General features: G+C 40.3%; 1 protein-coding gene across 1 annotated transcript in view; it reads right to left on the reverse strand.

Moving 5' to 3' along the window:
* ANTXR2 (ANTXR cell adhesion molecule 2) overlaps positions 1-12028 on the reverse strand; it is a 95546-nt gene that overhangs the window by 54348 nt on the left and 29170 nt on the right. The window contains exon 10 of the mRNA XM_065736609.1: positions 11375-11444. Within this exon, the coding sequence (XP_065592681.1) occupies positions 11375-11444 (70 nt within the window). The remainder of the gene's footprint in view (positions 1-11374; positions 11445-12028) is intronic.

Below are 12028 nucleotides of genomic sequence, written 5' to 3' on the forward strand. Positions count from 1 at the left end.
CATCATGGACCACTGGCTGCTCTTAAACACAGTTTGACAAAAATGTAACTTGAGAAGCCCTAACAATCACAATTCTTTCTTTCCTTTATGTGCACGGCTGTTTTACTGTTACAAAAGAGGAACATGGCCCATTGCCATATGTCACTCCAGCTCTGGTCTAAAGTCTTTCAGACCCCATGAAATACAGCTGACATTTCAATACACAGTCACCTATTTGCAAAGTATTCATTTGCTCCTTACTTTATGAGCATCCAATAAAAGGCTGCAATTTTATGACCCATTAAAAAAGATGAAAAAAAATTAAATAAAATTCTGAAAGACATTTGCTGGAAGTAATAAATAATTTACCTCCAATTTTCACGCACTGAAAATTAAACTGGCAACTGCTCAAAAAGTTATTAAAATTATGGTGACTAAAGGTATTTTAGAATCAAGTGGCAGCATTAAAATAGCTAAAATGCTGTGCATAGAAGGAAGAAAATAAAAAGGTGCATTTAAAAGGGTGCCCTCCCTTAAAAGAACTTCTTCCATGAATTGCACAGTCCTATTACAGGGTTAATGTTGAAACCATTGGTAAGCCAGTAGTAATGTTGGTACGCCAATATTATTGGTTTGCTATTTACAGGTGTATAAATGTACCCATCACAGAATCACAGAATTGCAGAGGTTGGAAGGGACCTCAAGAGATACTGAGCCCAACGCCCCCGGTTCCCCCCCTATAGATCCATATTTACATATATGCATACATACATATATGTACCTATACATATATGTGCACATGCAGAAATCACACACAGGAAAATCAGTAACAGTGGTGGGAAAAGGCTTTGTCAGACCAGCTGATGTAAGGGTCATTTTTTGGATACCCATCACTTCCATGTGTTTTATCATCTCCTACACAACATTCACAAAGGGATGCTACAATAACCATACTTCGGTCTCCCGAAAAATGAGGTACCTGGAACACAGTGTAACTGACAACAGCATGAGTGTTTCACCCTTCATCACTTCTCACAGAGTGACCAAACATAAGTTTTCACTCAGTATTTTGTGTTTTAGAGTTTAAAGGAACAGCTCCATTGCTGGCCAATCCTGACCTCACCTCTGTAGGTGGACTGAACTTTCCTGTGCCATTATTTGCTGGGGAATATTTTTAGCAGCACCTCCTTCTACCAGTTATTGATTAACAGACACTCCAGGACTAGAAACCAGATGTGCTGAGTCCAGGGACACAGTCCCGCTGTAGGAGGAGGCAGCACAAAGCCAGGCAGGAAAGTTCTTCCAACCCAGGCTTTTGCTTTAGCAGCTCTTCCTGGATTCAAAACCCCAGCTGCATAAGGACACAGCAAGGTCCCTTGGAGCAGGGTTATGGACCTTGCTTGCCAAATATTCACTGCATTTCCACTGTGCTAGGGGTCAGATATGCCTGGGAAGCACAGAAAACAGTTTTATCCAGTCAGCATGAATTCTGCTGGAGACAGCTATGGTTATGATACGCGCTTAAGAGTTGTTCTCCTCCTACCAACCACACAGGCATATTTTTTCCCAAGAATATAAAATCCTGAACTGTATGCAAACCTTTAAAGTGTTGGGTTTTTTTTTTGTTGTTGTTTGTTTGTTTTTGTTTTGGGGTGGGGTTTTTTGTTTGTTTGTTTTTAAATAAGAATTAGTATGAGCTCCTTTTTTTCCCTTTACTCCTTCCTCCATGTACCTTACTCAGGTTACAGACAGTTGTCTTAGAATCTCCTCTTACACTCCAGAACTGTCTAGCTCCCTCAGCAAATTATTCAGTATACTGCCTGTTTGTGTTTGGCTTCCCATGGTATAGAGTGCAGAGGCACAGAAGCATTTCACCACTGGGAAGTGTTTGTGAATTCGAAAGAGCAAGAAGACAGCAATGTACTCGAAGTGATCTCAGGGAATCATGGGAACCTGCAGTAACTGAGTATGAAATGTCATTATTATGCTAAATGAGTCTATTAATTCAGCAAAGGATACTATGTCCACTGCATAATATTAAGCACTTAGTTCTGCTCACACAGTCTTTCTTAATGCTCTGGGAACACCGTGTGCCCTATTGAGGAACATGAAGGACTGCAATAGAAATTACTACTGATCTTAACATCAGACCCATATGTCTTAGGAGCCAGTTAGCCTATACAATTCATTGAGGATGTTTCCATCTGTGAATAGTTCCCATTATAGTCTAATTGTGTCAAACTAAATGTATTTCTAAAATATTTTTGGAAGTTAATATTTATAACAGACATTAGGCCTAATCTAGCCTAACCTCTGCTTTTCTCCTACCTGAATGAATTTCTCTAGCTGTTTTCTTTGTCACTGAGGGGCAGAGTCTGATGATTGTACCATGTGAGCCATCAGTGACTGACAACAATATTCTGAATTTTGTCAGAGCAGTATACCCACACAGTCAGCAGTAGCCAAAGCGCTGCTGCTGAAAACAAACGCTAAGTTTCAGTGTCTGCAAAGAAAGAAATCAAGTCTAGGTGGGAAAGGAACTGATGCACATCACCTCTCCCTGCTTAAGGACAGGTCAGAAGAATAGTTGTTAATGCTGATGGATAATGTTCATACCAAACCAGAGGGCCTCATTAGCCATGAGTACACCCATGCTGGAGAACTGCAATCACCTGAGCACAGAGGCTCTGAGGTGAAAGCAGGTGACAAAACTTAGGTAATTTGGAGATGGCACCCAACCAATTAGGGAGCACACTGAGGTCAAGTGATTGATGAGAACTTCAGGTAAGTCAAAAGGAAGTAAACCTTCCCTTTGGTGTTGGTTGTTATTATTGATGTAGTGTTAGCGAACTGTTCAGTTATTGTGCTAGTGGAAGAGGAAAAGAATTGCAGAGACTGGCAAGCTAGGAGAAGAAGCCTTGATTTTATCCTGATGCCTGGGGCCTCTTTTGGGACTGATAGACCTCTGAGTCTTCTTCAAGTGCTTCTCAAGGTAGGTAACTAGTTACTGAAAGGATTTATTATCCTCATGTATAGTAATGGCTAATTATCTTGAGTATCAAGTATTTTAGTCCACAGGCTGTCTTTTAACTGAGAAAGCTTACTTAATCCTTGTTTGCTCCCCTTTTCTCTTGGCCAAGCATTGTTTGAACAACACATAGCTGTAGCAGCCTGTGTAGACTGGGGCCAAAATTTCCAATATACGTTCTTAAACCTATTCAGAACCTGCATCTCCTGCAAGTGGTAAACTGCTCATAGATCTGTGTTCATGTTAATTAGTAAACATGTAGCTTATAAATTTGAAAGAGAATAGAAAGTGCTTAATTGTGCCCTTTTAAATGTCCATTCCTTCTTAAATGACTGATAGATACACAAGTCAAATACGCAAATAAGCCTGACCTATTATTTCCTTCTTTGGTACTTGCTCTCTGTATTTGCCATGCATTTTCCAAATGTTCACCCTTCATAGTTAGGAAGGGGACAAGTGAATAGCAATTTCACCTATGTCCGGGGGGGGGGACAAAAACAAAATACAGTAATTTCTGCCTTCATCTGGCTTTTCCCTATTTATGTGGTTAAGAGAAGGAAAAAAAATCATAACAGAAACACCTCAGTTAAGATACACACAGCTCTTCTCAATGCGTTTAAGGCAAACAAATGAACGTTCTACTCAATGAACTTGATAAAGCCATGGGTTTTCAAAAATGAAAGAAAGAAAGAAACTTCATAAGTCCATCTGTGTGCTCTGGAAATAACTACAATTAGTGAGCTTGAGTTTGCATACAGCTGATGTGGGAGTTCTACCTGGACTGAGTTGTGACAAGCATCATTTAAATACTTGTTTCTTTTGCAACAAGCTAAGCGTTTCTGAATGTGCTGCCTACTTCATATTTTCCTTCCATCTGGTAAAAAGGAATGCTGAAAGACAAAGGCTAATTTTAAACTTACGATTGTTACAGGGTTACTAAATAGGGCTGCACTGAAAGGTCGTAGTGTAGGATGAGCACGGCAGTGATTTCTAGTTCTTGAGTATGTGCACTGTAGGCAGTGCGGTGTTAGATGAAAACGGTTTGAGAAGTATTACAGTAGGAGGGTGGGGTGTCATGACAAGAGTAAACTGATAAGATGTGAAATGAGTGCTGGGTTAGGTTGAAATATTAGCTCATTACTGTTTCTTTTTTTTTTTTATGGATGCAGTGTTGTAAGGAAGTACAAATGTGTAATCTTAACAATAAGTTAACGATAACTTTGTGGGAGAAGTAAATCTGTGCATCGTTCACGCCCAGCCCCCACTAACATGCATTTCCAAAGGCACTCATATGCCTCTCCTTTGAGAGAGCTCATGGTACACTATTAGCTTTCAATTTAGATATTTATTTCATATTTGCTCGAAGAGTCAGGCCAATGTTTTTAAAAGCACATTAAACTATACCATATGCCTCCTTAAATCATCCTTATCAAACAAGTTGTAGGATGCTGCTCTGGTTCACTCTGTTCTGTTTTCCCTTCTTTCACAATGTGTTTATGTATATTTATCCAATTTGTTCTGTTCTTCCTGCCAAATTGCAGGTTTGAGATCTCAGCTATGCAGGGGCAGCTGTGCTATTGTTGCTGCCTTACAAAACAAAGGTCACAGGCTGAGCCTGTAGCACTAGAACTAATGACAGCTGCATGTCACCCATTATGGGACAGACATAGAATCACAAGGGTTCATGGACCCTCTAAAGTAGGAATAAATCTTACCTTGTCTTTTGGGAAGCAAGAGCTTAAGTTTTAAGAATTAACTTATGTGCAAATTAGCCTTTTGCCAAATATAGTGCTGTTAATGACATTCTTTCCCTGTATGGGGGGAGGCTTTTAACACACACCCCTCCAAAAAAGAAAAATCTGAAAAATAAAATGACAGCTAAGAGGTGTGATGCCAGCATGACACTTTTGATAGTGGTAAGAATTTCCAGCTGTTCCAGTCCAGGGAGCTGTAGGCCACACAAAGAGGTGGACTGCAACAAGATGATGTTTCCTTCCAAAGAAGGTTGTTTCCAAACCCAGCCTAGCAACTCCAAGCCCTGAAACACCAGGGTGGGACTGTTCAAATGCTCTTTGTTTGTAAGAGATCAATCTGCAGGGCTGGTGAATTCAGATCTATTTGTCCCTTGGGTGGCCAGAGCATTATTTCTTCTCCTCTGCCTTTCAGAATAGAATATTCTGAATATTCCTTTCAGAATAGAAGCCAGAAGTCCGAAGTTATTTAAAGGGATGTTTCTTAGAGCTACACTGAGCTTTCAAAGAAGAGGGAATGCAATAGATGGAGCAGACTAATGAGATGAGGCACATGTCCATAGATCCAGCTCTGAGACCATGCAGCTGGCTTTGGGGCTGTCTGTCTAATGCGACTTCACCAGTGTGTGTTAATTATTTAAAGGGGAGCACTGGGGAAACTACCGTCACATCTGTCACCCACACACAGGCGCAACCTCCAGTCAGTGTGGGACCAGATGTGTTTATTTGAAACAAATACTAACTAGCTACTTAATGGGTTAGAATTATTAGTCAGAAGTTAATTAGGCAAATATATTAAACATCAGTCATCCTACACAGACAGCATCACTTCTTTAACTTCTTTAGAGCCATTATCAGCCATGGAAAAAGGTGGGAAGTGAACAATCATTAAAGGAGGAGTGATAAAAAATAAAATTATGAAATCTGGTTGTGCATCGAATGCGATGCTTTAGGGAATTGATTAAACTATGCAGGAAACATTGCAAGTATCCTAGAACGTGGGAGGAAGCAAGTAGGCTTTGCTCAGCACCTATAGGTGTTGGAGCAGAAAAGGAAATTAAGTGCAATAAATTTTTCTTAGTGCAGTCAAGTCAAACTTGAAAAAGGATGGCTTCACTGCTTTTGTCTGTACTCTACGTATCCCTGAAGATGCAGACAGTCACGTGGCATTCTGCCTGTGTAATAAGCTTAGAAACATTGCTGGCCAATGGAAAATGTTCTGTTCCCCAAGAGATTAAATTCAAAAGCCATTTTTAAGATGACAGCTCTCAGGTCCATGCCACAAGCAGAAGTGGGTGGAGTAAAGGCATGACATAGGGGGAAAAACTAGTTGAGATCCTTTGTTAGCAGCCTGCCATGACAACCATTGCCTAGAACACCTTTCAGCTGCTCCTGAATGAGAGCAGCTGTCTAAAAGCAAATGAGGTAATTTACAGGACAGAGCACCATGATCCGCTCCTTTTACAGTGTCTGTTTGCTTTTGTTCCCATGCTCTTCATCTTAAATCTTGTTCTGGAATTAATAAAAACGATCCTTTTAAAATAGGAAATTAAAATATCCATTTTCTACATTGATGGAAGCCTCTTTAACTCCACGCAACCAAAAGTAAATATGAAGTAGTGCTTTCTCTTTGCATGGGGAGAGATCCTCCTGCAAGGCAGAGACCAAATGCAGGAGAATTGTTCACAGGTGGGCACAAGTTGCTGGGCTCTCAGCTAGTTTAATTCTCTCCTGCAGAGCTGCAGTAATGCAGTGAGGAGAAATTTCCTATAAACCGTATCTTAAACAGGCTCCTTTGGAATTTGCTTTACTTTAAACTCTTCTTATATTAATTTGTCAGAAGAAATGTGCTGGATTTAAAATCTACTCCTTCAACTGCATGGGGCTGCAAGCTCCTCCAGAGTACAACTGTGGCTTCCCTTAGGACTGTATGAAGAAATGCTCCCAAAGCCATATTTAACTTGAAGCTCGTGGTTAGCTCCCGTTGTCCTAAGCCCAGCATGTGATCCATTCTGCCCTAAATCTGTGCTTCAGAGATTATCATACTAACAAAATTTTGGCCAGCAAGAGAATCTTACGTGCATTCAGACCAGTACAAGCTATAGAAAAAAGGATTGGAAACAACGAACTGAGCTTGTTTCAGTAATAGCCCAAATGAAAGTAGACGGAGGGCAGGTAATGTGAGCTGTCCAGTACAGACAGGCAGAACATTAGTTGATATTATAGGAATTCTTAGAGAGTGTGTTTGTGGGAGGGGGGGTGGAGGGGATAGCAAATGATTTTCTAAAAATGAAACATGGAAGGAAAAAAACCGGAGTGTTTTCGTCTAAAAGTTCCAAAGAGGAAGACTCAGATACAGAGAGCAGTGAAACTAGTTTAAGAAGCCTGTTATCTTGAGGCTGAAGGTACTGCATAAAATAGAGAATCTTTGCTCCCTAATCCTTTTATTCCAAAGGGCCAAGGGAAAACATCCAATGGTACAGACAGGATCAAAAGTAAAGAAATGATGAATCAAAACCCAAAAATATTAAAATCTAAATGTTTGAGAACTAACAGTGCAGAAACCGCTGTCGGTCTGAGCTCCCTCCAAGCTGCCATCCCATTCACAACTGAGTGCCAAATGAGCCAAGCAGCTGTTGTCACCGGGAAGAACAAAGGCTAGAGTGACCCAGGCTCCTCCTGTGACAAGTCTGGTCAAGAGCCAACTGAAAGCACGTTCCAAGGTGGCATCTGCAGCTCAAACATAAATCCATGTGCTCAGTCCTAGAAATCGGTTTGCCCTGCGCTTCCTTTGTAGGACAGAACTTATCTTTTCTTACCATTGTAAAAGCCTGAGCTGTTTATTGTCCAATTTCATTCAGATTCTCAGAATACTTGCCCAATTATGTTATGCTTTGCCACAGTGACTCCTTACTGGAAGTCTGATACACTTGAGTACGCTTGAAGTATGCCTAACGTAACTGCAAAACTTGTGAACTTGTGCTTCTTCCTAGAGCTTTAACTACCCTCAGGATGTAAAAATCAAACTGATGATCACCAATAGGTTCTCTCGTGAACATCTGTGTGCTTTGCATCAGGTGGACTGCACACTGAAGACTGAAGTCAGATAATGTGAAACTGGAATCATCTAAGAAATTGAGAATGTAAACATTGACTTTTTTTAAGTCCTACCACATGAAATAACCCATTTAGTCTTAACGTTGTTAGCTGTTCATTTTGGAAAGGATATAGGGAAGAATATGAATGTAAGACAATGTGATCTGAACAGAGGGCCAGGAAAGCTGGAAAGACTAATTGTGCTGGTGTCTTCCTCCATATGTGACTCTTTCTGTCCTGTGACACGTTTCAGCTTATATAGGGTCGAGGGCTATTTGCTTGAAGGACATCAGTGTCACTCAATTCAGAAATGGAAACCACGTGGCACTTAAGTGATAGCAGTGATTTCACTTGACCCAGTGGTTCCCATTCTGTTGGCGCTTTGAAACGGATAAAACTTCATCGGTTCCAACCCAAGGTCTGTTTTAAGTTACAAGAAGCTTATTTATCTTGGAGCTGGAGGTAAATTCTCATTGCATTTTATTGGCTAATTTTAAGGCCAATGCTTCATGTGAATCCAAGCACGGGGATGCACGAAGATAGGAGTAAATATATGTAGTAAATATTTACTACACATTCTATTTCAGTGAAATGTTTTGGTGTAATAATTTAAACACTTTAATTGCTGTCACTGGCAGACTGGATAAGAGGATGTGCAAAAGTTTAGGAATTAAGAGAAATGTTTTGTCCTGATCACTTGCCACTGAGGGGAGACTTAGAGGAACAGAAGCAAACTGTTAGCAAAGTGAAGTCTATGGATATGTTTTCAGACTGCAGACTCAAAGGACTCAGAGCAAAAGCCCTAGAATGAATGCAGTGGCAGTGTAAGCTTTTTGTGTACTGGTACTGCAGAGAGATAAGCACTCCTTTCTTAAGTACAATGACTACAGGAACATCTAAAATAATTGATCTAGGAAGAAAAAAAAGCCTCATCTAGTTTGATTCCCCTGAAGCTAAGTCTAGCCTGAACTATTAAGGGTAGAAATCCACGTAATTATCATCTGTTAGCTAATCACCAATCTTTTAGAGAAGCTGATCTTGTAAGTGAACTATGTAATTCTGTGTCTTAGAAGTGGTATGTCAAGAAGGTATTTTAAATAGTGCGAGCAGCACGACTGTGTTCTCACATAATGTAAGAATACCACAGCAGCCTCCTACATGGTATTCTGTACACAGAAAAGAATGCTCAACTCTAAATCTACGATTGGTATCTTGGAGGCTTGCAACTAACTGCATCCAGCAGCTGGAAACAAAACAGAAATGTACAATGGCTGCAGCCTACAGACCTTAGTGATTCTCCATAGACCTCATTGTTTTCTATTTGAAAACCTCTAATTCATCAAAGAGTGTTTCAAGTGACAAAAATATAATCAAACGCTTCACATGAGCCCTTCCTGTCTATGAAGAAGCAGAGCTGCAGGTTTAAAAATCACAAAACTAACTTTGTGTTGTACTTCATTACAAAGAGAACTAGAAAAAGAGCAGACTGGTTGTTGCTATTTTAGCAACTAATATTAGCTCTGTTTCATGAGGAATTACTGGGAGTTATCCAGCAATAGTCTGAGCTGTGCCAATGATAAGTCAGGAGTTCAAGTATGTACAGATCTTTCATAGCTGTCACTCTTCTTCAGAGTAAATTGTTCATCTCTGGGCCAAAGCTGTAACTACTTCAGGGAAGGATGGCTTTACATAGTAACTGCTGAGAAACAGCTTCTGTGCTGAGAAACAGATTTCTGTGAACCCGCACAAGGCCACGTGTGGCGTTCAGACATTCTTTCTTAAAACACTGTTGAGAAGAAGTATGCCATCAGGTGTTTCCCCTAAAGTGAAGTTGCATTATGGTGGGTTGTCTAGTAATGCTTCATGAAGTAAGGAAAATGCAGCACTTTCAAATAACTTCTACTGTATTTTAATTTCTATGAACAGTCCATGCTTCTTTACCTTTGTTTAGCTATTCACATACCTTGTGTAAACAGCATGTGGAAAAGCATTGAGATCTTCAGCCTCTGGGGTGTTTAATGCATGGGGCCTAACTTACAGTTGCAAGGTCATACAACTCCACCAAGATACCTGATATTGGAAAGGAAGTGTTCCCAACATGACTGTGTTGTAACTTCCCTGTGAAACCGGGTCTCACAGCATGTGGGTCTGGTTTGTTTTAGCTAGCAGAGCAGTTTGTTACAGCTGTTCTGTTGGACAGCTGGTTCACAACCACATGCAGTCCAGCTCAATCAAACACAGTGTAATGGAACAGCAAATAGCACTGCAACTCCTGCTAGATGAATGCAATATGTTGATCTTGTCCTAGCTATGAGAGGCAACCTTAGCAACAAGAAGACATACAGAATTAAAAACTCATCCCCTTCCTCTGTTCTCTAATGTAACGCTCCTCCATGTTTATTTCCTGCATTGCTACAGAATAGTGTTCACTTCCCAGAGATGAGCTTTGGCTGCTGCAGAGGCTGTGATGCAGCTTTTTGCAGTGATTCACTCTGCTCTCTTCTACAGAGGTCTTCTAATGCTTTCCAACTTTTCTCCTCCCTCTTGCCATTTGATGCACAAAACAGATGTGCATTTAGGGTTTTGCTATACAGTCTTACAACTGAGCTTGTTGATTACTGCTTAGCTCAGAAAACTAATTACACAGTCTATGCAGTATGTTCTTTCTTATACTATTAAGAATCATCACAAAAAATGCCAATGCAGAGCTGCAGCAAACAAAAAAAAATACTAAATCCTCACTGCAAACAGTTGAGAGGACCTACTTACAAAGCTGGGAGAGCAAATGGCCTCTTCCCTCCCACGGGGTTAAGATCTGACACGTAGTTTTCTGACTTACGATTAGCTTAAAGAATCTTTATTTCATGCTGCTATCTCATAAATCTGAACAATGAAGTTGAAGCAGTTCTAAAAGCCTTAGGCATGTCTGAATTTGAGAGGAGGAGGGGAGAATTAGTTCTCAAAGGGCCAGAAGTAATCAGGAGCCATGGCCGGTGACACTTAGAATAAGGCTGGAGCTGCAGTTTAGCCACAGTGCTGTTATGAGATTGCTGCTGTTGTTAAATTAGTGCCTCGCTTTATCATTACATGTTGAGCAGCGATACAGATCTTGACACATAATTTTAATAATAGCTTGTAAGTGTCAGTGATAATGTAATCTGTTTAACAATGAGCCTAAAGATTATCCAGAAGAGAGCATATTATGCCCTGTTAAAACAGCTAATCTGCATAAAACTTGTGACAAGCCGGACCTTTTCAGTGTTTAATAAACTGGCTGAATATTCATTTTTAAGGCAGTGTCCAAATTGGTTTGGTCACAGATGACTATTTAAAGCCCATTCCAAAGCTGGCAAATCCACCAGGGAAATAACATGAGAACACAAAAAAACCTACACGACAACAAACCATCCCCCATAAAAACAACAAAAGCCCGCCTCTAGCTAAATGCCCACATGATTAACATCAGCAATAATGGGTCCAATTCTAGTGAAACAGGAGGACGTTTGTTTTGAGTACTCACTGGCCACTTCTATACAGGATTGGTGCAGGGCAGAGCAAAAATTCTGATTCCACCTTTTTTGGTTTTTCATCTGCAAAACAAATCACATGAAGTAATTTACTTCACCGTTTAAATGAGACAGCATGTGTACACATTGCTATAAAGTCCAAACCAGTGCCCACATTACATTGCTTCCTTGATGTACATCAGCTCATGCCCTTCTACAGACATTTTCCTACTTTCAAGGCCTTTTTTAAATTTAATAAGAATAAGGACATAATTCAGGATTTCCCAATACTTGAAAAGTGAATGTTTGTTTCTAACTAACATAAACCCTGTGTGTGGCAGTCAGTGACTGCCACCGACTGTGGTTGTAGTCTTTCTCCAGAGCTTCTCATGCTTTTGGGAGGTCTCAGCATTTCCAAATGTTGTCGTGCTTACAAAGCATCCACTCATACAGCAATATATCCAACGCAGCATCCTTTTTCTGCAGCCATGAAAAGGAGAGGAGAAAATGAAACCCTGTCCCCACAGCTGGAGGTCAGAAAACAGCAGTGAGCCTTCAAGGTGTCCTTCATGTGTGAACTGCTCTAAAAGGTGACAAAGGAGTTAAATAGGAAAAAATAAAAATAAAAACCACAACTCTGCACGTGGTGCATATGGTATTTGTTGAAG

The sequence above is a fragment of the Cyrtonyx montezumae genome, unplaced genomic scaffold (assembly GCF_038088225.1).
Source record: "Cyrtonyx montezumae isolate F1298 unplaced genomic scaffold, pur_monq_1.0 scaffold_2, whole genome shotgun sequence".
Lineage (NCBI taxonomy): Eukaryota > Metazoa > Chordata > Aves > Galliformes > Odontophoridae > Cyrtonyx > Cyrtonyx montezumae.